The sequence below is a fragment of the Mesoplodon bidens genome, assembly GCF_964165515.1.
Source record: "Mesoplodon bidens genome assembly, chromosome: 7".
NCBI lineage: Eukaryota > Metazoa > Chordata > Mammalia > Artiodactyla > Ziphiidae > Mesoplodon > Mesoplodon bidens.
The window spans coordinates 71,970,192-71,994,338 of record NC_138164.1 but is presented as its reverse complement, the minus strand read 5'-3'; the positions used below and the strand labels follow the sequence as shown (position 1 = coordinate 71,994,338).

Below are 24,147 nucleotides of genomic sequence, written 5' to 3'. Positions count from 1 at the left end.
GTTTCTTTATGAGCTTTTGCTTCATTCTCCATTAATTAGAGTAGTTCACCTACCAATATATCATCTTTCCTTGAAAAACAATTTTAACTTACATATTTTACTGTCATTGGGAGGGAGGGGTAGCATTGTTTTCTGTGACTTTGTTTTAGGAGAAAATGGCCAACAAAAATGTGGATTTTCTTCTATCATATTAAAAATGTGTGAATTATGTAAAATATTAAAATACTTGATAATAAAATACTTCCTATTAGCCTTTCCAACCATGTTTCAAATGCTTTCTTTTCTGAATTTTTCACTTCAGTCAGCCAGGTTGACCACAGGATGTTTATCTTCCTTTAATGTTTGCCCCCTTGGGGCACGTATGTTTGAGTTGGATGCCCTTATTTGGTGAGGGAGAACAGGAACCTTCTCCCCTCTTCCCCTTTCCCTGGTTGGTCAGATGAGCCATATCTGTCAAGCTTTCAGTAGCAGTTGTAATCAAATTGCTCCTCTATCCCTCTGCAGAGGCATTTTCTTTTTTCTGTTTTCCTTTTCTTCTTCTTTTTCTTTTTTTTTTTTTTAACTCAGAGCATCCTGAGCATGTTTATTTCTCCTGAAGACAGGGACTCTGCTTTGTCTTGGTATCCCCAATACCCAGAATATAATGAATGCCTGGTGCATAATAATATCTTAGTAAATATTTAATAAATTTTTGATGACGATAATGGACTTAATATACTGGGCTGGTGAATGAACTATTTAGTCAACAGTTTTTTTTTTTTTTAAAGGGCTTCAAATGCTTGGCTTTTTATTTATTTGTTTATTTATTTATTTTTGGCTGTGTTGGGTCTTCATTTCTGTGCGAGGGCTTTCTCTAGTTGTGGTAAGCAGGGGCCACTCTTCATCGTGGTGCGTGGGCCTCTCACTATCGCGGCCTCTCTTGTTGCGAGCACAGGCTCTGGACGCACAGGCGCTGGACGCACAGGCTCAGCAGCCATGGCTCACGGGCCCAGCCGCTCCGCGGCATGTGGGATCCTCCTGGACTGGGGCACGAACCCGTGTCCCCTGCATCGGCAGTCGGACTCTCAACCACTGCGCCACCAGGGAAGCCCTACATGGAATTTTTAAGTTAAAAAAGTAATATCTTCGGGCTTCCCTGGTGGCGCAGTGGTTGAGAGTCCGCCTGCCGATGCAGGGGACACGGGTTCGTGCCCCTATCCCGGAAGATCCCACATGCCGCGGAGCGGCTGGGCCCGCGAGCCATGGCCGCGGAGCCTGTGTGTCCGGAGCCTGTGCTCCGCAACGGGAGAGGCCACAGCAGTGAGAGGCCCGCGTACAGCAAAAAAAAAAAAAAAGTAATATCTTCAATTTTGACATCTTATAAAGCATATTTTTATCTCAGAAGATATTATGCCTTTCAAGAAAGTCATTTGTCATGAAATTTTCAGCTTTTTTTTTTTTTGCTGAGAAATAGGCAAATGTGGGTTATAGTGAATTTCATAAGAACAGTTGTATGGTTACGAAATGTGTGAGAATGGAGATCTTTTGGCTGAAATACTCTGAGTGATTATTTTTTCCTGTAGAAACTTAAAGGCTCAAGTTTAAACTTACTAGGAAAAATACTTTGGCTTTAGTTTATTGGGATTTGTTAATAAGATATTAATTGCTCACATTTTCCACTTAGCGTTATTTCAAAACTTAAAGCCATGTAGGTGGGTTATTCTTTAGTGCTTACTATTTTTGGTTATATCTGTCATTACTGTTTACATCAGTTTGGAAAAAGGTTTTTCAGAAATGGCATTCACTTTGTTACCCACTGGCTTTGAGGGGTCTCTTGATGCCTACTTCATGAACTGTAGTAGATGGCTGGTACCATTTTGACTCACTGAAGGTGAACGTATTGCTTTGATTTAATTGTGAAGTGTGTGAATAAATGAGATTTCCGCTGTCTCTACTTAACTACGTAAAACTAGAGGCTTTGCAGAATCAACAAGATTGCTGTTCAGCATGACTTTGGTTTGGTAAGGGAGAAGCACACATAGGTGATGTAGAATGAATGGGATGCCTCCGTACTTCCCTACTATGTGGAAGATGGTAATTAATCATGGTGGTCAGTTCCATAGGCCTCCAAGCCACTGGTGACACCCTACCATTGTTGCTGTTAATTTTTAGAAGTCTCTTTATGCAGGACCCCTGATTATCATGTATAAATATCAACCTCCCCCAAGCACCTGCCCCATTCTTCTTAAGGGCTAACAAATCCTTAGCACTTCTCACCATCTGACATGTTTTTGTTCATTTGTTTATTGATTGTCTCCCCCACTAGTATATAAGCTTCATGATGGCAGAACTTTGTCCACTATTGTATATTTCTAACTCGTCAGACTATTTGGCATATTATAGTATGCAGTGAGTATTGTAGAAGAAATGGGATTTCTGTTTGTTTGTACTGAAGTTTGCAAAGTTGTGGGAAGGTGGAATATAAAGATTCTATTGTTGTAATTGCATTGGGGACATGAAATTTGTGTTTTCTGGGTGAGTAGACTTTGGCACAGAGGCTAACTGCAATTTGTTATTCCCTCTGTCTAGGCAGATTTAAATTCTTAAGAGAAGCCATTAAAATTCTTTTGGATTCCTACTTTTTAGATGTGGGGTTGGCTGTTACTGAATAACATTAACCTAGCTATGGGGAGGACTTTTTGCCTCTTATTCTCTTCTTCCCTCTGGATCTTAGAGTGGAGAAATGGACTTTTGTTTCACCTATAACTCTACAAGTATTTATACCATCATATCAACACATGTACAAGGAACCATGCCACACGTTGTGGAAGATAAAAGGAAACAAAAGATTCCTGAATTTATTTTAAAAAAGCAAAGAATGAATCTTTATCACTTAAAACAAAAATGGTGGGACAGTCAGGTTACAGTTAAGATTATGTTCCTGTTTTTTAAGCAAAAGATATTTTTGGACATAGAGGTGAAAATTTCTAGTATTTCCAATTCCCCAGAGAAGAAACTTGAGAATCATTTGCATAGAGGTTTCTGTTGGGGATGAGAGGACAAAATAGAATGGTATAACCCTCAGAGAAAGAAAAATGCAAATATACTCAGAGTAGATGGTGATTGTCTATTAATTCCTTAGCTACATGTAGACTTTTATTAGGTCATTTATAATAGAGTGACATATGATTTATATTCCAAACTGGGTCACTTTCAAGAGTGAAAGTATATGCTATCTGAAGTATATGCTATCTGAATGGAACACTGGGACAACAGGTGTAAGCCAGGACTGTTACAGGAAAATCAGGGCACTGATCACCGCTTCCTAATAACATACTTTTCTACAGACTTAGTCCCAGTTCTTTGAACCTCTCCACATAATTTTCTTCTCCTTTAGAGAACTCTGATCTGCACTCATAGAGTCTCTCAAGCTTTGGTTCCTTTTTCCTGGTCTCAGTGGAATGAAAGAATTCTTTCCATATTTTCTGCAGCCCTGGACTGTTCTGGTTTACAGCATTGTTGGAGGTAAGTACAGAACTTGTAATGTATTGTTAGTTGACCTTTTATTTTGCTTAGGAAATCAGGTTTTGTGTGTTTCTGATCCAGTGTTCGATTGTTTTTGAGAATCCTGGTTGTATCTCCTTAACAGGGCTGATGAACTATTATTAAGTTCCTAGAATGTAGTACAAAGAGAATTTGTAATTTTGGCATTTACTCTTAAATTATTCAATCCGTACTTTGTTTTCTTTTCTACAGGTGGGATTGTAATTCTGAAACTTCAGATCTCCAAAGAAGGGAAGGAGAACGCCTTGTGCTTATACCATAGACATGTGATTTTTTTTTTAAGTTGGAGCACTGTAATGTTTTTATTTTGTTTAAATAAATTTAAATAATTTTTTTATTCTTATATTAAGTGATGTGTTTTTATTCTGTTAAGTAACTTTCTATTGTTACCTTACATTATCTGGTAAATTTAACATTAACACAGAAGTAATAGTTACCTCTGAGGTAGTGCTTACCAAAATGTGGTTCTCCTCACCTCTAAGATCTTATTTGGAATCTGGGTTGGGACTAAACTTGTCTAGGTTTGGAAATTACCTGGAATCCTAAGCAGTCTCAAAATTAAGGGGTCTGTTTATAGGTAAGCTTGAACCCATGTCTGTTCTTGCCAGTCCTGTTGTTTCTCTGTACAGTCTCCCATCTAGTGGTAGGAATGCAAAGTACATCACAACACCATGGAGAAAGCTTTAGGTTTTCAGACTTTTTCATATTAAGAATGCTTTTACATAGTAGGCTAAAACATTTTGATAGTGGGGGGGCGGAGAGAAAGAAGAGAAAGAAGGTAGTGGCAGTGAATTCTGAGAGTATTCTAGGAGTATATGTTTCTCTGTGTAGCGCTTTCATGACTTAAACTTTCTTCTGCTCTTGTTCTAAAACTTTTATGTATGACAGATTGCTTGGTAAAGAGGCAGATGCATAAATAATAATAGATAATTTAAAGAGACAGGTTGAGCTGATTTGAAGAAGATGCTTGGTGTGTGATTAAAATTTTACGGCAACTACGTGATGATTCCATTAACTAAAACAATTTATTTTGAACTTTTAAAATTAAAGTATGGACAACTCAGCAAACTTGGCTTGTGTTAATCTGTGACATAAGAGCTAAATTTCAGTGAAATATTAATGTAGAGTACCTTAGGGTTGGCTTTGTTTACCTAGTTCCATCTGAATTCTTCTCTTAGGAATTCCCTTTTTAGTTCTACTTCTTTCTTCTGCTACAGATGTAAAGGAGGTCAGTCCTTTATCTTCTATTGGTTTTTAAAGTGTTCTGAAGGCACTGAACACTTCCTAAATCTGTTGTTTTTAATTCCTCTTTCTAAAAAAATTGATTTCTTTTGGTGGCCTCCATAAGCACCTGAAATTAGCACTGATGGAGGTGTTTTCAGGTTAATATCTTCTTCAAAAAAACTTTGTTTAAAATAAACAGAAAACCAGGTAATGAGAGAATTTGTGACGATTTATAGCAGCTTTTCTGTTGAATAGTTTCTAAGGGGTAAAACACCTCTCCTTTTACATGGTGATTAAAAAAAACAGTTAAAGAAAAACTTACTGCTCAATAACCAGGTTAAAAATAACTATACTATCATACTATTAATATAACTATACTAATATATGATTATCAAATTGTAAAGTTATCTTTACATTTCTTAGTTTTCACGTGTGAATCCTTAGTCCATTCATTTTGCAGAAAACACGGTGACAGAAATAGCATATCTAGTTGTGCTAACAGATTGATTTTTCCTACAGCTGCAACTTGTTTCTTTTTAGTAAGATGGGAGTTTGCCTTACTTTCTTTATGGGTTCTGGAGATTCCTCAAGACTTAGCTACCATGGTGAGAGATTGAGCTTGTATTCAAAATATTGGCCTTACCTCTGCAAGAGTGGCTGCCGAATTTCCAGCTGTTATACCATGCAAGTCTTGTACCACCTCTTCCTCACATCCTTGAGGAAATAAAGGAACATGTCAGTGCTGTCCTTTCAACCATTGATCATAATATGCTCCAAAGGGTCTGGAATGAATTACAGTACAGGATTGGTGTTTGCTGTGTGACATGAGAGGTGCCTACTGAAATTTGTGAAATTATGGAAATACCAGTGATATAGTTCTGTTACATATTGGTTTTAAGTACATGTTCATATATAACAATTGCTGAGTAATTTTGAAAGTTCAATTCTTTTTGCATCATCCCATATTTGGGCAAATACACTATATATCAGAAAATATAGTATATCTATGATTTTAAAAAATGGAATCTTACTCTGCATTGTTCTTTAACGTGTGTTTTTTTTTTTTTTTAATCTATTTATTTATTTATTTTTGGCTGCGTTGGGTCTTTGTTACTGTGCACGGGCTTTCTCTAGTTGTGGCAAGTTGGGGCTACTCTTTGTTGCAGTGCGCGGGCTTCTCCTTGCGGTGGCTTCTCTTGTTGCAGAGCACAGGCTCTAGGCGCGGGGTCGTCAATAGTTGTGGCACGCAGGCTTAGGGTCGTCAATAGTTGTGGCACGCAGGCTTAGTTGATCTGCGGCATTTGGGATCTTCCTGGGCCAGGGCTCGAACCCATGTCCCCCACATTGGCAGGCGGATTCTTAACCTCTGTGCCACCAGGGAAGTCCCTTTAATGTGGTTTTGATATAATATACTGTGAGCGTTTTCCCCACTCAGCTTTTCTTGCCATGTATTTGTTGGCCTCATAGTATTTCAGTGTCAGACTGCTGCCATTTAATGAACTATTGCTCCATTATTGGACGTGTCCACTCACATTGTGACTTACGTATCCTAGCGTCATAGTACTTTTATCAAAGCCTTTTAGATACCTTTGTCATTTCTTTTTAGTACTTTGCTCCTTTCTCTCCTCTTTTCAAATTAATTCAATCCTTATTACTTGTACTGAGCACTCTATATTTTGTGAGTCTTTCCCTAGTTTTAATTTTAACATCCAACTAAAATGTTAGTTAGATTTATTTCTTAAGGTATAAATCAGTCTGTGAAGACTGTATTTTTGAGTGAATTCTAATGGAAGTTATGTTAAAGTGCAACATGTTTCTCACAGAGGATCCCACAAACGTTAAAGATAAAATTGTAACAGTTACATCTTAATTTGGACCGTGTTTTGTGACCCCTTACACAAAAAATTGAATGGAGTAAGGTATAAGACTGTTCATTTTGTTTCCCAGACATCTTTTGGCTGAGGTCTGATTTCAGCTTGCATGTTTTCTAAATACTTTCACACTTTTGCTAAGTGAAAAAAATTGTGCCAATACTTTATAGCAAAAGTTCAGAAACTGTTTTCTTTATCCTCTAGTTACTGGATATTTGGTGAATATTTCTCCTTTTTATTTGTACTCCTACCCAGGGAAAATTTCAGAGATCTGATCAGTGAAGGAACATTTGATGAACCACTTAATTTGCCTTCCAAACTGAGTGTGTCTCCAGTTTTCTGGATGGTTGACAAAGTCAGTCTTGTGTTACTAAAATCAATTATGAAAGCATTTGCAAAAAGAGTATCTTTCAAAGTGACCCTTTTCAAAGAGACGATGATATGTGGCTAAATGATTATATATATATATATATATATATAAATTTTTTTTATTTTAAAGACGAGTTTTAGGCAAGCTCATTTATTAGAAAATCTACTTGGGTGTCAGCATAGTTTTGATATAGCCTAGAGAGTGCCTGTTTAGATGGGAACTTGAGGCCTCTACATTCTGCTAATGGTGCATGCCACTGGCTGGGTTGCCTGACTTGCTGTGGAAGTCAGCCCCAAGTCCTGTAAGTTTCTAAAGTTGGTGAACTTTGCCTGGGGAGGTCTATACAGATGTGTGGCCTGTTGTACAAATACGGCTGTAAGATTAATGAAACCATCTGGTAACTAGTTACTTCCGAGTTTTTGTACTTTGCTGAACATTTTCCCTTGAATACAAAATATTTTTTTTTTTGCATTTCACTACTTTTCTTTCTGTTTTTTGTTTTTAGTTAGCTAGAAATTTAGAACTTGCATTAAATTGGCTGGTTGGGTATTCACTTCGTATATGTTTCCAAGCACCCTTATCTTTTACAAAAATTTAATTCTATTAATAAATCTGTTATATTTAGTAGTGAGCTCCTGTGACCTTACCTATGGGTAAGCACCTAACCTGTGTTAATACAATTAACATTTATTTTATCTACCCCAGACCTTGTTTGTTGGAGAGGCATATTAAATAATAAAAGTGAGAACATTTTTTTAATATAGTAGGGATTGGTTCCTTCTGCTGTCTCTGTATGGAAAAATGCTCTTCATTTCCATAGTGGGCCTATTTTCTCCCTGCCCTTAAATACTGGAAATCCTCATGAATTCTCACCTACCTAAAGCAGAGAATCTATGTGCCATATAGTAGTTGCTTTTTGAGTGTAGAGTTTAGAATTTGTTACTAATGTAATATTAAAGAAGGTTTTACAATTTTTAATATTTGTAAGGTAAATAGCTAAAAGAAAATATGAGTTTCTACTTTGGAGGCCTTTTGATTGGTAAAGGAAGTTTAATACCAAGTTTGTGCTTTTTAAGAAGTGAAATCTGGATTGAGAATGAAAAAAGCAGTAGCTATCAAGATTCCTATGATATGCTTGACTTTTGTTTGAAACAGTTTGCTTTTGGTTAGTCAGAGGTGGGGAAAACATTTTCCTTCCTGAGTTGTTGGAGCTCAGACTTAAAAGCATTTTCAGGTTACTACTATAGTAGAAACATTGTTCAGAGGAAAAATTACCCCTGGAGAAAATGACTGGTTGAGTTAAAGTACTATGGGGAAGTGTGCGGAGTTTGTATAACCCGTGCAGTATTTTTTCTCCCAGTAATGTTTGTATATCTTTGGTTTTGCTTTTGGTCTACTCTGAATTCATGCATGAACTCTTATCTCATTTCTCCTGTTATATGTGAAGTGTTACATTTTAGCTTCTGGAGTTTTCCTTCAGCTTTTATGTGGTCATTTCTAAAGCATACTATATAGTTTTCATAGCATTACGATAAACCATTAATTGTTAGATCCCCTTTAACTTGAAATTGAAAATTTTTACATGCGATGGGCTCAGGTTTGTTTTTCAACTTTTGGGGAACAGCAGGTTGTGCAGAGAGTTGTGGATCGTTGGTTTAGTCTACGTAAAAAATACCATTTTGGATGGTCCTGTTACGACTGTCCTCCTGCATACTAAAATAAGTGTATTTATTCAAAAAGTATGGGTGGCCACTGTATGCGTTGCACTATTCTCGGCCTTTGGGGATACAGCAGAGAACATAATAGAGCCCTACCTACATGGAACTTATACTTTAATTGGGAGAGAAAGACATTAAACAAATTAAAATGAGTTAGGTGATGATAAGTGCTTTGGAGAGAAATAAAGCAGAGTAAGCGGGTATAGTGAGGGTATGGAGGTAGAGGAGTGCCCTTAAGGCTTTATTACTTTTTATAAATATTGAGAGATGTTCTTCTGATGGATGACATTTGAGCAAAGATCTATAGTAATAAAGCCAGGGAGTAAGAGAAGTGTGGATATCTGGGAGAAGAGTATTCTAGGCAGAAGGAACAGAAGTACTGAGCTCCTGAGGTAAGGGTACTTGACTCGTGGGAGGCATTGCAAAGGAGACATCAGTGTAACTGAAGCAAAGTGCTGCAGAGAGGAGAGCTGATCACAAAGGGAATATAGCATAGATAGAATATATATATTCCAATATATAAAATACTGTAGTTGTTGAAACTGCAATCTATACTTTTGGCTTCATTTAGGATCAGGCTCTATCTGACTAATTAGCAGTTTACTTCCCTCCCTGATTAAGAGTATGGAAATTACTAACAAAAGTGTTTGCAGGTTACTTTTAAAATCTCTCATTCTAGAAGAAGAGAATGATGTGGAAGTAAATAATTAAAATGTAGAATTATGTACCAGCTTTAGTGTCTGTTTGGCGGGTACCTTAGTCTGTGGAGGAGAAGATTTCACAAAGGAAAAGACATCATTCATTTTGAAGAATGAGCAAGAATGGAAGGATTTGGTTGTGTAACAGCAAGGTACATTACAGAACACTGGAAGGTGGTTCTGTGTTGGAAGCTAAGGTTCAAGAAGGAGGATATGGACAAAGATGAAATGTATGCCAATCCTGTAAGCAGTTGGGACATCATTGAGGTTAGGCAGTGACAGTCAGTGTTGTGTTATAGGTCAGTTTATGGCCAGTTTAGAGAATGTTTGGAAGTGTGGCGTGGGTAAGACCCCAAATTAGGTATCGTTAGAAGTGAAGAGACCAGTCAGTCCAGTATTTTCTCAGTGGGGACAGTTTTGGGTGGGGTAATTTTTAATTGTGGAGTGTTAATTGTGCATTGCATGACAGTCTCCCTCACCTTGACATTAAGTGCCAGTAAAACTCCTCAGAGAGCGTGGTAATCACTCTCCCCAATTTCTGAATGCTCTAGGAAGTGGTGACCTCTAGTTAAGGAAAAATAGGATCTGAACTCTGGCTTTGGCAGTGATAACGGGTTGGAGAGGAGAAGGTGGGATTGCTAGAGGTTTAAGAGACTTGGTTACTGATTGGCTCTAGGGAGTGTTTATAAACACACATACACAGGTAGGAGCACCTTTGGGCAAGTACTGCGACAAGAAATTTTGTGACAGGTTCAATTTTGGAAACTAAAATAAGATTCTGAGGAGTAAAATGACTTGATGTCATTGTGAGAAAGTAACTATTATATTTAAGAACTGAATAGCTTATCAAGATAGTTTCTAGAAGGATATAGAAAAATATATAAGGGTAAATCCATGGGAAAAAAGGAAGCTAGAAGTATAACTTCTTATAAAGTTCAGAACTTGACCACTGTGCTTGAAGTTTTAAAGGATTCAGAATGAGCAAGACATGGATAGGCCTTGCCCCCAGTAAATTATATTTTGAGAGAGACAGAAAATTTATCTTTGGGAATAAGGCAAGTACAGTATATTCAGTACCATAGGACAGGTATAAAGTATTATTCAAGAAGTTTCAGAGAAGGCAGAGGTCAAATTATAAAATACCAGAAGTAAAATATCAGAAGCTGAGCCATACAAACCAAGTTGAATGTACTATTTAATTTTTGTTGCAGGTAGTCTCAATTGTGAAAACCTTGTGTTCTCCTGTTCCATGGGCATTCTGTTTGACTGTTTTGTGCTTTGTTCTTCAGGCATTGTGGGCCAGGGTAACTGCTTATCTAAAATGCATTTGCTTATCAAATGTTACTTTGTATAGTAATTAGACCTATTAGAACAAACATTTTTGAAAGATTATAAGCAGATAAACGGTCATAGTTAACATTGATGTTTCTTACTAGCAATCACGGCCAAGTTAGGTCGCTTGAATTCATATTTAATCATTAGGTACTAAAGGTTAAAAGTGGACAAAACTGCTGATGAGTCACAGATAACTAATTTTTTCCCCTTTATGGTAGTTATAACTGAGGTATTTATACACTTTGTTTTATGCATACTTTAAAAATAAAACAACTCATTTCTTGGTCTTCCTCTTCATTAAGTCTCTAAATTGGACCATATTTTGTATTTTCTTCATTGAATTTGCCAGTAATATCTCTGAAGCAGATTGGAGGTGGAACTCTGAGGTATATTAACTTTTTTTTCAGTTTTGGTGCTAAAACAATTGTGTATTAGATGATTTTATGGTAATGCTTTCCAATTATTTATATTTTAAAATATAAAATTAGAACTTACATTGTTTTAACTGTTCAGAGTAATAATCGAGTAGAATTCCTGGATCACTTCTTTGGAAATTTATTGCATTGAGAAACTTTCAGTTCATTTTCAGTTTTGTTTGTCAGTGTTAGCTAGTTGATATCAAGTGAAAACTGAGCTAACTCAGTAGAACTGAAGGGAGAAAAGAATGAGAATTATTTTATATAAACAAACTGAGAATCCTATCCACTCACAGACCACGTATCTGCTCTTTCTATTAGTGCAAACACAGCATTCTAGGGGGGGATATTAATAAAGTGTTTGAACCTCAGCTTGCTTATGCTTCCATATGTATGAATTTTTAAAGTTTTTTTTTAAATGTAGGGGATGAATAATATTAGTATTGAAACTGAAGGTTTATGAGTAGTAAGAGAACTGAAAGTGTTACTCAAGGCCTTGAAACAGTTCCTTTTGAGATAAATAAAATACTTAAGGGTGAAAGGAGTTTGATTTACTTTCTGGTATTATTGATCAATTGTGTGATATTAATCAATGCCCTGTTTACTTCTCAGGTAGAAGTACTGTCTCAATTGTTCTCTTGAGAAATTTTTAACAACTTCTGCAAACTGTCCATTGTTGCTCCACTCTTTTTAGATCTTTGCCCTATTAGTATGCAGATCTAGCATTAAAAATAAATGAAAGCCAGAGTAAATTGATCTTTTTTTTATTGCAGACTTAATTCAGTGCACAAATGAGATGAATGTGAACATCCCGCAGTTGGCAGACAGTTTATTTGAAAGAACTACTAACAGTAGTTGGGTGGTGGTCTTCAAATCTCTCATTACAACTCATCATTTAATGGTGTATGGAAATGAGGTAAGCAGTATTTTTAGTTAAGAAGTATACTGGGGAGTTGACTGATTCAGCTAGTTTCTCTCACTGACACTACAGAAATGGCTATAGCAACTGAATAATATAGGTAAAAAGGGCAATGTGCTTATACAGAAATAGAACTGTAGACCCTACACTTTGAGGAAAGATGGCCTTTAAGTCAGAAAGCAGAAAATGGGTCAGAGCACAGGGCACTTTCAGTAATGGGATCAAGAAGCAAAGATTAATGCTAGAGATGGGTTCTATAAGCATCACTGATTTTTTGCAGGCCTTTGTGTATAGATTGTATGTTCGTCTATTTTCATTTGCTTTTTTATCATAGCCCAATCAGATTTCTGTCTGATCTGATGTAGTTGTCTATAGACGCTCTTTGCCTAGTTCAAGGCTGTGATATTAAGGACTAAGATGGCATTTTGCTGAGGAGACTGACTGAAGAATGCCTTCTTCAGCAAAGAGTTGTGTCTAAAGCCTTTGTTTCCCAAAATAGGGTAACAAATAAGATGCATAAGCTTTTTCAATTTACTGTTTGGAGAGAATCATCTTGTTTTCCATGATAGCTAATTTTTGAGTTCTTACCTTAGGTGATTTTCCCAGCGTAGCATACTTACTTGTAAAATTCTGTCAAAAGGAATATTTTAAATTGTGTTAAAAGAAAATTTGAATGGAACTAGATAAATCTAGTACCTTGGTATGTGCCTTAGAAAAATGCAGACCACTGGTTGCTGGGAGATAGCTCCCATAGAGATGGGGAGGGACTTTATTCATTGGTGTCAGATTTATAAACATGACTTTCTGACATCCATCACTTTACTCATTATTTTGGGTTTTGCAGTCATGAGACTCTGCTGTTATCTTTGACAGATACCAAAGAGAACATCATTAGAGTTCATAATTAAAGCAGAAATTTACCCATAACTCTTACATTGCAACAGATCTGTTTGCATGTTTTGGTGTTCCTTTCTGGTCCTGTCCAAAGTATTTTTTATAGCTATAATCATAATCTATATAAAATATTATATTTAACTTTTTTACATATCACACCATAAGAAGCATCTCCATGTTCTGTGTTCTTTCTGTTTATCATCTTTAATGACTACATAATTGCTCATATGGTCCATCATTTTCTTAATTCTTCTCTTTCCTGGAAATTTAGTTTTCTGATTATTCACTGTTACAGTACCACATTGAATGATTTTATTTCTAGTTCTTAAGTTTTAAAAATTAGTTCCAGAGGCGTTACCTGAAATATGATTACTTAGGTAACAGACGTGACCATTTTTAGGACATATGTTACTCAGTTGCTTTCTCATTCATTATAAGCAGTATATAGAGTCAATAGAAAAATTTGGATATACTAACCTCCGTGTAACTCGAAACGTTTTGATCTTAACTAGGATATTAGTTTCTATTTTCATCAGGAATGTGTTTGTCTAAGATCATGATCATTTATTCAGAAGAATTTCAGGCTTGTATGTATTTTTTACCTTTTAAAAATATATATAATTTATTCTTTAAAAAGAAAAAGCCACAAATATAACCAACTACAATACTGGATAAAGAGGCACACTATCAGTGGTGACTTTCAGAGGTAAATAAGGTGATAATACCAGAAGCAAAAACTTTATAAAGGCAAAAAACCCAGAAAGTTGACTGTCATTCCTTACACTTGACTGATAGAAAGAGAAAGGTAGCATTTCAGTAGTGGTTTTCAGATAAACTCTAGTTTCCCGTCAACAGCTAAGAGAAATCCAATGCTCCGCTCTTTTTTTGGTGCTAGTTTGTACAGCCCTCAGGTTTTTGCATTGGCAGGTGTTATTAGTCTGTAAGAGAGTATGCATAGGATTTCACTATGCTATGGTGTTGGAAATTACATAGAACAGTGGTTCTCAAATAGGGCAAGGGCAGAGAGTGATTTTCATCCCCAAGGGACCATTGCTCATAACTGGAGGGGATGCTACTGGCATGTAGTAGGTAGAGAGGCTACTGGCATGCTAAACATCTCATAATGCACAGGACAGGCCCCCACAAAAAAGAATGATCAAAACTTATAAAAAATCATAGAGTGTAATATTTTCTTAGGATATTTCAACACCTTTTTGAAACAGGTTATTTTAGGATAAATGATGAAACAGGAGTCTTCGATTTACAAATTGTTTTTCAAAATCCTGGTTTGTTTGGAGTGATCTCTGATGAACAAGATTGAGTCAGAGAAGTGATGATGTGCATAAAATTGATAATAATCCTCTGCGTACATTCACAAAAAAGTAATCCTTTTAAAGGAAATCGAAAGGAGTTTCTTTAGCTATTTTAGAGGTTGTATGTAAAGGGAAGCTAAGGTAGTGTTCTGTGGTAAGCACTTTGGAGAGGGTTTTTACAGTATTTTGAGAAAATGTACTTTCATACGCATACTGACCCAACAATTCAACCCTAAGTATATATCATGAGAAACTCTTGTATGTTTGCAGGTGGGAGACCAGTTCAAAGATGTCAGTGAAACATTGTTAATAATGGTGAAATTGCAAAGAATTTAAATATCCATATAGAAATGGATACATAATGATATAGTAGTTCATTTAAATGCTCAAACATTGTTTAAAATGAATGAACTAGATGTACATGTATTAATAATTCTTGGGACGAAGTTGTTAAAAATCACACTGGAAAAGAATAAGTACAGTATGGTATTTCTGTAAATTTAAAATAGAAAACAAAATTATGTACAGTTTATAGATACTTATATATGTAGTAAAATTGTAAAAACATTTGTGGGAATGATGTAAACCTACTTCAGAAAAGCCATTGCCTCTGAAGAGGGAGGGAAGGAAGGGAATGGTTTTGAAGGCCTGTGTCTTCAATACTCTGTAATTTGATTCTCTAAGGGGTCTGAAGTGATTATGGTAATGTGTTTAATCTGGACAGTGGGTAAGAGGATGTCTGTAATATTATACTCCAGTATGATTACAGGTATTTTGTTTTTTTAAAAAAAGTCATAAAAATTGTTGAGTCACCAGGTATCTGTGTAAAATAAAGGCACCATCTGAGTATGATTAACTATAGCCATAATATGCTATAGTAAAGCCAAAAATTACTGCTTGTAGTTTAAAAGTGCCTGTTTCCTTTTATTTTAATACCATAGCTGTGGGCATTAGACTTTAATAAATTCCTGCATGCTAGTGAAAAATATATTTTATGTTTTTAGGAGGATTGAGGATGATAAATTTAAACCAGATAAGATTAATGGAATGTGTTAACCATCAGTTTCTCCCCTTATTCTCAAATTAGAGTTTCTTAGATGGCAGTACTATTTGACATAATTATTTGTTTGTTTTTTTTCCCCAGCGTTTTATTCAGTATTTGGCTTCAAGAAACACATTGTTTAACTTAAGCAATTTTTTGGATAAAAGTGGATTGCAAGGTAAAAACAACTTATTCATTATAGAAAATCAAGAGTGACCCCATTTGAGGATTACTGCAGAGTTGAACTCTTTCCTTTAGAACATGTGCTATGGAGGAACCTCATGTTTTAGTGAGGGTTGTAGGGAAGGAAAAACTGTATTTTCATGTGAAGATAAAGATGGACTTCACTACTTGACACCCAGAGCTTTTTGAAAAGTAGCATAAGGTAGCAGTTTGAGAGCATGGGTTCTGGAACTGGACGGACTGCATTCAAATCCCATCTGTAACACTTACCAACTGCATAAACTTGAGCAAGTTACTTCACCTCTCTGCATCTGTAAAATCAGGAATAATGATAGCACCCACCCTGTAGGATTATCATGAGGCTTAACCTAGTTATACATGTAAAGTGCCTAGAGTGATGCCTGGCAAATAGGAAACACTATGTAAGTATCTGCTTTCATTGTTGTTGTTCTTATTATTTTATGCTTTATTCCAAGAAATGTAGTTGGGAATATCATACATTTTAGTAGCAAAGGTAAGCATAATGTGTTATTCAGATGAATTGTTCATTGATACTTACCTGTTCTTTATTTTACTTTTAATTCAGTAAGTTGAAATTGCTGTAATCTGGTATTCTCACCCTCCATGTACATTCTGTCTTAATGGGATCTGTTATACTTAGTTCCAGAACTAGGCTGTTAGCATTATAGAATGTTAACTCTAGGAAGAGCCTCATAAAGGACATACTAAGACCATACTAAGACATACTAAAGGAATACTCAGCAATAAGGTTCAACTGGGAAGTATCTTTAGAGATCTGTGAGATGTGTGCTGCGCTTTGAAAGATGGGTGAGAACATGAGTTGGCTTAAGCAAAGGTACACAGATGGACGTGGATGTGAAAGAGAAAGAGCATGGGGTGTTTAACATTTATAGAGCAAATGAATGTGAACAGAATGTAGGTTGAGGTATTAGAGAACATGTAGTGACAGATAGCCCTCAAGAAGCTGTTTGGGGCCAAAATCATGCACAGAAGATTTTGATATAGTTGGGATTTTGTAATGCAGCGAGAAACCATCAAACTTTTTTGAGTTGAGGGAGGAGGAGAGAGGGAGTGTGTGTTATAAAGAAAGCACCATAGCACAGTGCAGGCTGGATTCCAGTGGATAAAGTCTTAAAGACCTTGAGACTGCTCTCGTCATTATTTTGGTCATCTGGTAGAGAGTTAATGAGGGCTTGAATTGTGGCTTTTGTGGCAATAAAAATCAATGGAATTTAGTGACTAACTGTGTTTGTGTTTAGGAACTGTCCAGTTCAATACTTATTTACTTTTGGCAGATGGAAGTATTAATTAGAATGAATTGAATACCCAGTCTTCCAGAGATTCTGGAAGGTCAGTAATCTATACATAGGACCAAGTGTTAAGATTGATTTTACTTTAATGAGAGATATAATGCCTTAAATAGTTAAGGGGGAAAAAAATGAAGCAATGGAATCCCTTTTTCAAATAAAATCTTTTTTTTTTTTTTTTTTTTTTTTTTTTTTTTTTGCGGTACGCGGGTCTTTCACTGCCATGGCCTCTCCCGTTGCGGAGCACAGGCTCTGGATGCGCAGGCTCAGCGGCCATGGCTCACGAGCCCAGCCGCTCCACGGCATGTGGAATCTTCCCAGACCGGGGCACAAACCCGTGTCCCCTGCATCAGCAGGCGGACTCTCAACCACTGCGCCACCAGGGAAGCCCTCAAATAAAATCTTAAATATAAGCTAGATATATATAACAGATGAAACTGGAGCTGCTGTGTTTTCCGGAACATGGAGAAAACTCTGCCTGCTCATCTTTTTATTTCTGGTTTCTCCCTTATTCAGTTCATTTGAACTATGAGAGTCTGTGGAAAGCAATATGCAAACCACTACTCTAGAGCAGAAAATATGCATATGTCCAAGTGGGTTTTTTGTGTCTTATTAGCTACTGATTTTCTACTTTCTTAAGATGGAAATTAAGCACTTCTAGTGATAAGGTTTTTTTTTTTTTTTTTTTTTTTTTTTTTTAGTGATAAGGTTTTAAGGCTTTCATTCCTTTTATGTAGAGAACAGTTTTTGGGCCTTTTATTTAAAGCTCATATTCTAAAGAGATTATGAAGGTAAGACTGAAATGGTAATTAAAAGTATATAATTCAGTGGTGTTTTTGTAGTTTTGATTGCTGATGTATTTTGTTGGGTGGAGTCTGATATGTTTTCTTAAATATATACTGGGTGTATATAATATAAACTTCCAGTCTGGTGAGTGAGGTAGACACTGTGTACATCTAGTAGCTTTGAGCTGTACTTGGAGTAAGAATAATATGGGAGCACAAAGAGTTCAGGGAAAGTTTCAGAGATTGAGCCTTGAAGGATAAGAGAGATTTCTCCCATTAGTGAGGATGGAGTAGAGTGGATTAGAGGGAACAATATTAACTAAAGAGCTGAAGAATGTGAGTATGTAACACCTTATAAAATGCACTAGTAGCTATGAGAATATCTGAGGGCAGTGATTTTTTTTTTCTACTTACTGATTTTTCTCCAGTGGCAAGTTAGTAGCCACTCAAGAAATATTTGCTGAATAAATGAATTGGTGATTACATTAAATCCAGTCACTTTTCTTTCTTTCTTTTTTTTTTTTTTGCTTGTTTTGGTACTATCTTTTTAAAGTAGCAGAGACCATCAACAACTAAAGTTGAATGTGTTAGATGAAGATGACCTAAAATAGAATGATAGAATGGACCTGCTTTTACAACGAGAAGCAAAAATTTGTAGACCTCACTGAGCCAGGCAATAGCTAAAACACAAGTTTTTTTTTTTTTTAATATTGATTAGATTGTATGGTGCTGAAGTTTTCAAATCTCATGATTGTGATGAAACAAAATTTTAGAATGATTTAGGTATTCATTTTGAAAGTTTAGTTGAAAACATTCACATAATTGTTTTTTGTTGGGCCTTAAACTTGCATATTGCCATTTCTTTCATTGTACTATGCAGTAATTTTCTCTACTACTTATAAGGTTGGCACACATAAGTTATAATTGTTCTAAGTCATGTGCAACTAAAGATTGGTAAGTATGAAAATTATTAAATTGATTAATGATTTAAGGAGTGGGGTTGTGGTTCCATAGGACGTTAAATTTGAGTTATGAGTTTATCAGGTAGTATAAGAAAACAGGCTTTTCAATTCATGATAACTAAAAGATAGGAATATTGGTCAGAAGTAAAACAGAATTATTATTTTAGTGAAATTCTAAGGGGGAAGATTTTTCTAAGCCACATATGACATAACTGACTTTAAAAATGTTAAGTATTAGAGATTTTAATGTCACTTAATTTACATCACTAAATTGAAGGTGGGATAACAAGACAATATGGCCATTGGATGAAATGAGTTAGTTTTCTAAGCTAATTGGGATTTTAATAATTTATGAAACCCTTTTCTGTTTCTTTTCTTACAGGATATGATATGTCTACCTTTATTAGGCGGTATAGTAGATATCTAAATGAAAAAGCAGTTTCATACAGACAAGTTGCATTTGATTTCACAAAAGTGAAAAGAGGGTGAGTTAAGCTTGCTTTTTTTTTTGACATCTGATGTATTTGAATATTTTAAAATATAAATCATAGGCATTATTGATTATGAATTATTGAATTTCAGGCCAGTTTTAAAAGGTGAACTTCATTTTTCTCTGAAGAAGTATATCAGATACTTTTTGCACTAGGATTTTCAAAGTTCTTTTCAATTTTATAACAGCTTTATTGAGACAATTCATACAACATAAAATTCACCCTTTTGAAGTGTACAATTAAGTGGTTTTTTGTATATTTACAAAGTTGTGCAGTATCACTGCTATCTAATCCCAAAACATTTCATTGCTTCCCATTTTCTTCTTCCTCTAGACCCTGGCAACGACAAATCTACTTTATATCTCTATGGATTTGTCTGTTCTGAACATTTCGTATAAGTGGAATCGTACAATATGTGGCCTTTTGTGTCTGACTTCTTTCATTCAGCATAATGTATTCAAGTTATAGCATCTTTGTTGTAGCATGCATCAGTTCTTCATTCCTTTTTATGCCCAAATAATATTCTATCATATAGAGACACCATATGTATATACATACCACATCTTTATACATTCATCTGTCCTTGATGGACACTTAGGTTGCTTCCATGTCTTAGCTATTGTACATAGTGCTGCTGTGAACATTGGGGTTCATGTATCTTTTTGAATTAGAGTTTTGTCTGAATATATGCCCAGGATAGGATTGCTGGATCATTTTTTAAGGAACCTCCATACTATTCTCCATAGTGGCTGCTCCAGTTTATATTCCCACCAGCAGTGTAGGAGGGTTCCTTTTTCTCCACACCCTCTCCAGCATTTATTGTTTGTAGACTTTAATGATGGGCATTTTGACTGGTGTAAGGTGATACCTCGTTGTAGTTTTGATTTGCATTTCTCTAATAATGAGTGATATTGAGCATCTTTTCATGTGCCTCTTGGCCATCTGTATGTCTTCTTTGGAGAAATGTCTATTTAGGTCTTTTGCCCTTTAAAAAAAATTTTTTTTTTTATTCTGCCCATTTTTGGATTTTATTTTTAAAATTTAATTAATTTATTTTTGGCTACATTGGGTCTTTGTTGCTGCACAAGGGCTTTCTCTAGTTGCGGCGAGTGGGGACTACTCTTTATTGTGGTGTGTGGGCTTCTCATTGAGGTGGCTTCTCTTGTTGTGGAGCATGGGCTCTAAGCACATGGGCTTCAGTAGTTGCTGCACGCAAGCCCTCGAGCATGCGGGCTTCTGTAGTTGCTGTGCGTGGGCTCAGTAGTTGTGGTGTGCGGGCTCTAGGGCTTGCAGGCTCAGTAGTTGTGGTGCATGGGCTTAGTTGCTCCGTGCATGTGGGATCTTCCCAGGACCAGGGGACAAAGCCGTGTCCCCTGCATTGGCAGGCAGCTTTTAACCACTGCGCCACCAGGGAAGTCCCAATTGAGTTTTCTTTTTTTGATGTTAAGCTGTATGAACTGTTTGTGTACTTTGGAAATTAATCCACTGTTGGTAGCATTGTTTGCAAATAATTTCTTCCAGTCCATAGGTTGTCTTTTTTTTTTTGTTTATGGTTTCCTTTTCTGTGCAAAAGCTTTTAAATTTAATTAGGTCCATTTGTTTATTTTTGTTCTTATCTCTGTTACTCTAGGAGATGGATCCAAAAAAATATTGCTACAATTTATGTCAAAGAGTGTTCTGCCTGAGTTTTCTTCTAGGAGTTTTTATAGTATCTGGTCTTACATTTAGGTGATTAATCCATTTTGAGTTTATTTTTGTATACGGTGTTAGAGAATGTTCTAATTTCTTTCTTTCCATGTAGCTGTCCAGTTTTCCCAGCATCACTTACTGAAGAGATTGTCTTTTCTCCATTGTATCTTCTTGCATCCTTTGTCATAGATTAATTGACCATAAGTGCATGGGTTTATTTCTGGGCTTTCTATCCTGTTCCATTGATCTGTATGTCTCTTTTTGTGCTGGTACCATACTGTTTTGATTACTGTAGCTTTGTTTTATAGTCTGAAGTCAGGGAGAATGATTCCTCCAGCTCCATTCTTCTTTCTCAAAATTGTTTTGGCTATTTGGGATCTTTTGTGTTGCCATGCAAATTTTAAAATTTTTTGTTCTAATTCTGTGAAAAATGCCATTGGTAATTTGATAGGGATTGCAGTGAATCCACAGATTGCTTTGGTTAGTAAGGTCATTTTAAGAATATTGATTCTTCCAATCCAAGAACACAGTATATCTTTACATCTGTTTGCATCATCTTCAGTTTCTTTCATCAGTGTCCTATAGTTTTTGGAGTACAGGTCTTTTGCCTCCTCAGGTAGCAAACTGTTTTTCAAAGTAGTTGAACCATTTTACATTCCCACCAACAATGTATACAGGTTCCAATGTCTCCACTTTCTTGTCAGTGCTTGTTATTTTCTGTCTTTGATTATAACCGTCCTAGTGGGTGTGAAGTGATGTATCGTGTTTTGGTTTGCATTTTCCTGATGGCTAATAATGTTGAGTGTCTTTTTATGTGCTTATTGGCCATTTGTATATCTTCTATGGAAAAATGTCTGTTCAAGTCCTTTGCTTGTTTTTTAATTGGGTTGTCCTTTTACTGTTGAATTGCAAGAGTTTTTTTAATATATTCTGGACATCAGTTCCTTATCATATATATAATTTGCAAATATTTTCTCACCTCCCATGGCTTGTCTTCACTTTCTTAATGGTATTCTTTGAAAAACGTAAGTTTTAAATTTTGATGGATTCCAATTTTATTTATTTATTTTTCTTTGGTTGCTTGTACTTTTGGCATCATGTCTAAGAAAGCATTGCTTAATCCAAGATCACAAAGATATACTCCTACATTTTTTCTGTTTTGTAGTTTTAGCTCTTACATTTAGGTTTTGATCCATTTTGAATTAATTTTTGTATGTGGTGTGAGGTATGGGTGTAAATTCATTCTTTTGTATGTGGATATTCTGTTATCCCAGCACCATTTGTTGAAGTCTTTTCTTTTCCCATTGAATGGTCTTGATGAAAATGTATTGATCATAAATGTAAAGGCTAATTTCTGGGCTCTCAATTCTATTCTGTTGATCTATGTCTGTCCTCATGCCAGTACCACACTTAAAGAATGTTGCTTGGTAGTAAGTTTTGAAATTAAGAAGTGTGAGTTCTCTGGCTCTCTTCTTAGTTTTCAAGATTGTTTTGCGATTCTGTATCTCTTGCATTTTCGTATGAATTTTAGGATTAGCTTATCAATTTTTGCAGAAATGGTAGCTGGATTTTGATAAAGATTGCATTTAATCTGTAGATCAAATTGGGAAGTGTTAAGTGTCTTAACACATTGTTTCTAATCCATAAATACAGGATGTCTTTCTGTTTATCTCGTGTAATTTCTTTCATTGCTGTTTTGTATTTAAGGTTCTTTTTAATCTTGAACGCAGAGGTTGAATTTATTTCTTGCTATGCCCTAAATCACAGTCTTCTTGTCATAAGAACTAATCTCATGAATGATAGAATCAGTGCTTCTATACCTGATAAAAAGTCTGGTGTACAGGCTTTTTTTAGGATATATAATGAGTCCTCAGGAAAGAAGACATTCTTTTTTTTTTTTTTTTTGCGGTACGTGGGCCTCTCACTGTTGTGGCCTCTCCCATTGTGGAGCACAGGCTCTGGACGCTGAGGCTCAGTGGCCATGGCTCATGGGCCTAGCCGCTCCGCGCATGTGGGATCTTCCTGGACCGGGGCACGAACCCGTGTCCCCTGCATCGGCAGGCGGACTCTCAACCACTGCGCCACCAGGGAAGCCCAGGAAAGAAGACATTCTTAAGGGGCATCAATGACCCTTGTAACTATGGAAGCCTGCCCTGAGGGGAATCTGGCTTCTGCGGAAATACTCTGAGTTTCAGAATTTCCCTGCTCTTTAAAGATCCCAAAGATCTACGCAATTAATATGTTCCTTTAAATTGTTCTCTTGACATGTTAAATTACTAGACGGAAATGGAAAATTTAATACAAATGTAAAGTAACCTCTCAGTTATTCAAGAAGTTTTAAAGCTGAATTTAAATGTTTCTGTGTCACTGTTTCAAATTAATTGGGAGGTGATGAGTTTGGAACCTACCAAAACTGAATTCCACAGATTTTTTGTTTCATATATTTAGGTACTTTGTAGGTGATTATGATAGAGGAGGTCATATTAGAGGTCTGATTCTTAACCCTCAGTATTCTGTCCAGTAAACCACTTTCCAGCTGGGTTTATATTAATACTTCCTGTAAAGCATGTTCAGTTAAAACTGATCAAGATATTTGTAGATTTCACATCATATATATATATATATATATATATATATATATATATATATATACACATACATATATACATATATATATATATAATATTTATTTGGTTGCACTGTATCTTAGTTGCTGCTCACGGGTTCCTTAGTTGCGGCTTGCTGGCTCCTTAGTTGTGGCACACGGTCTCCTTTGTTGTGGCATGTGAACTGTTAGCTGTGACATGCACGTGGAATCTAGTTCCCTGACGAGGCATCGAACCTGGGCCCCTGGCTTTGGGAGCATGGAGTCTTAACCACTGTGCCACCAGGGAAGTCCCAGATTAATATATTTTTTAAATTGTAACTTTTTTTCTAAGCTGAAAGGCCAGTTTCGCGATTGAGGAGTGTTGCTGCATTTTTATATTTAGTAGAGCAAACTTTTATTACTTGGATGAGAACAGCCCTTGATTATACACAATGTAATTAGTACTGATTTAAAGGAAATTACTCTTATTTAATGCTAAGGAAAAGGAAAGTGAATCAAAGAGGACCTATGATTGAATGGAATCAAGAATAGCACAACATGTGTATGTATCTGGGTGTATAAAATACCCAGATACCTACACATACACATATATATCAGTATAAATAAGAAAGAAAAATATAGAACATAAGAATATAAGATGAAGGCGTGAAATTTATTATACGATGACAAAAACCTGAGTAGACTGTTTCAGTTTTGGAGAGGGTTTGTGTAGTAAGTAGTAAAGTTTTATTTACTAGGGTAACGAATTTTTATGTTTA

At 35.9% G+C, this 24,147-nt stretch overlaps 1 protein-coding gene and 2 long non-coding RNA genes across 4 annotated transcripts in view; all 3 read left to right on the top strand.

Annotated features, from left to right (window-relative positions):
* Positions 1–24,147, top strand: part of PICALM (phosphatidylinositol binding clathrin assembly protein) — a 102,252-nt gene that overhangs the window by 14,637 nt on the left and 63,468 nt on the right. For both annotated transcript variants that reach the window (XM_081238780.1, XM_081238781.1), the window contains exons 2-4: positions 11,949–12,091; positions 15,446–15,521; positions 18,984–19,086. In XM_081238780.1, coding sequence (XP_081094906.1) covers positions 11,949–12,091; positions 15,446–15,521; positions 18,984–19,086 — 322 coding nt within the window. The remainder of the gene's footprint in view (positions 1–11,948; positions 12,092–15,445; positions 15,522–18,983; positions 19,087–24,147) is intronic.
* On the top strand, positions 1,335–3,886 carry LOC308619697. Its single transcript, XR_014016216.1, has 2 exons — positions 1,335–3,504; positions 3,736–3,886. It is a non-coding gene; the product is annotated as an uncharacterized lncRNA (long non-coding RNA).
* On the top strand, positions 15,528–18,971 carry LOC308619696. Its single transcript, XR_014016215.1, has 3 exons — positions 15,528–15,948; positions 16,807–17,522; positions 17,563–18,971. It is a non-coding gene; the product is annotated as an uncharacterized lncRNA (long non-coding RNA).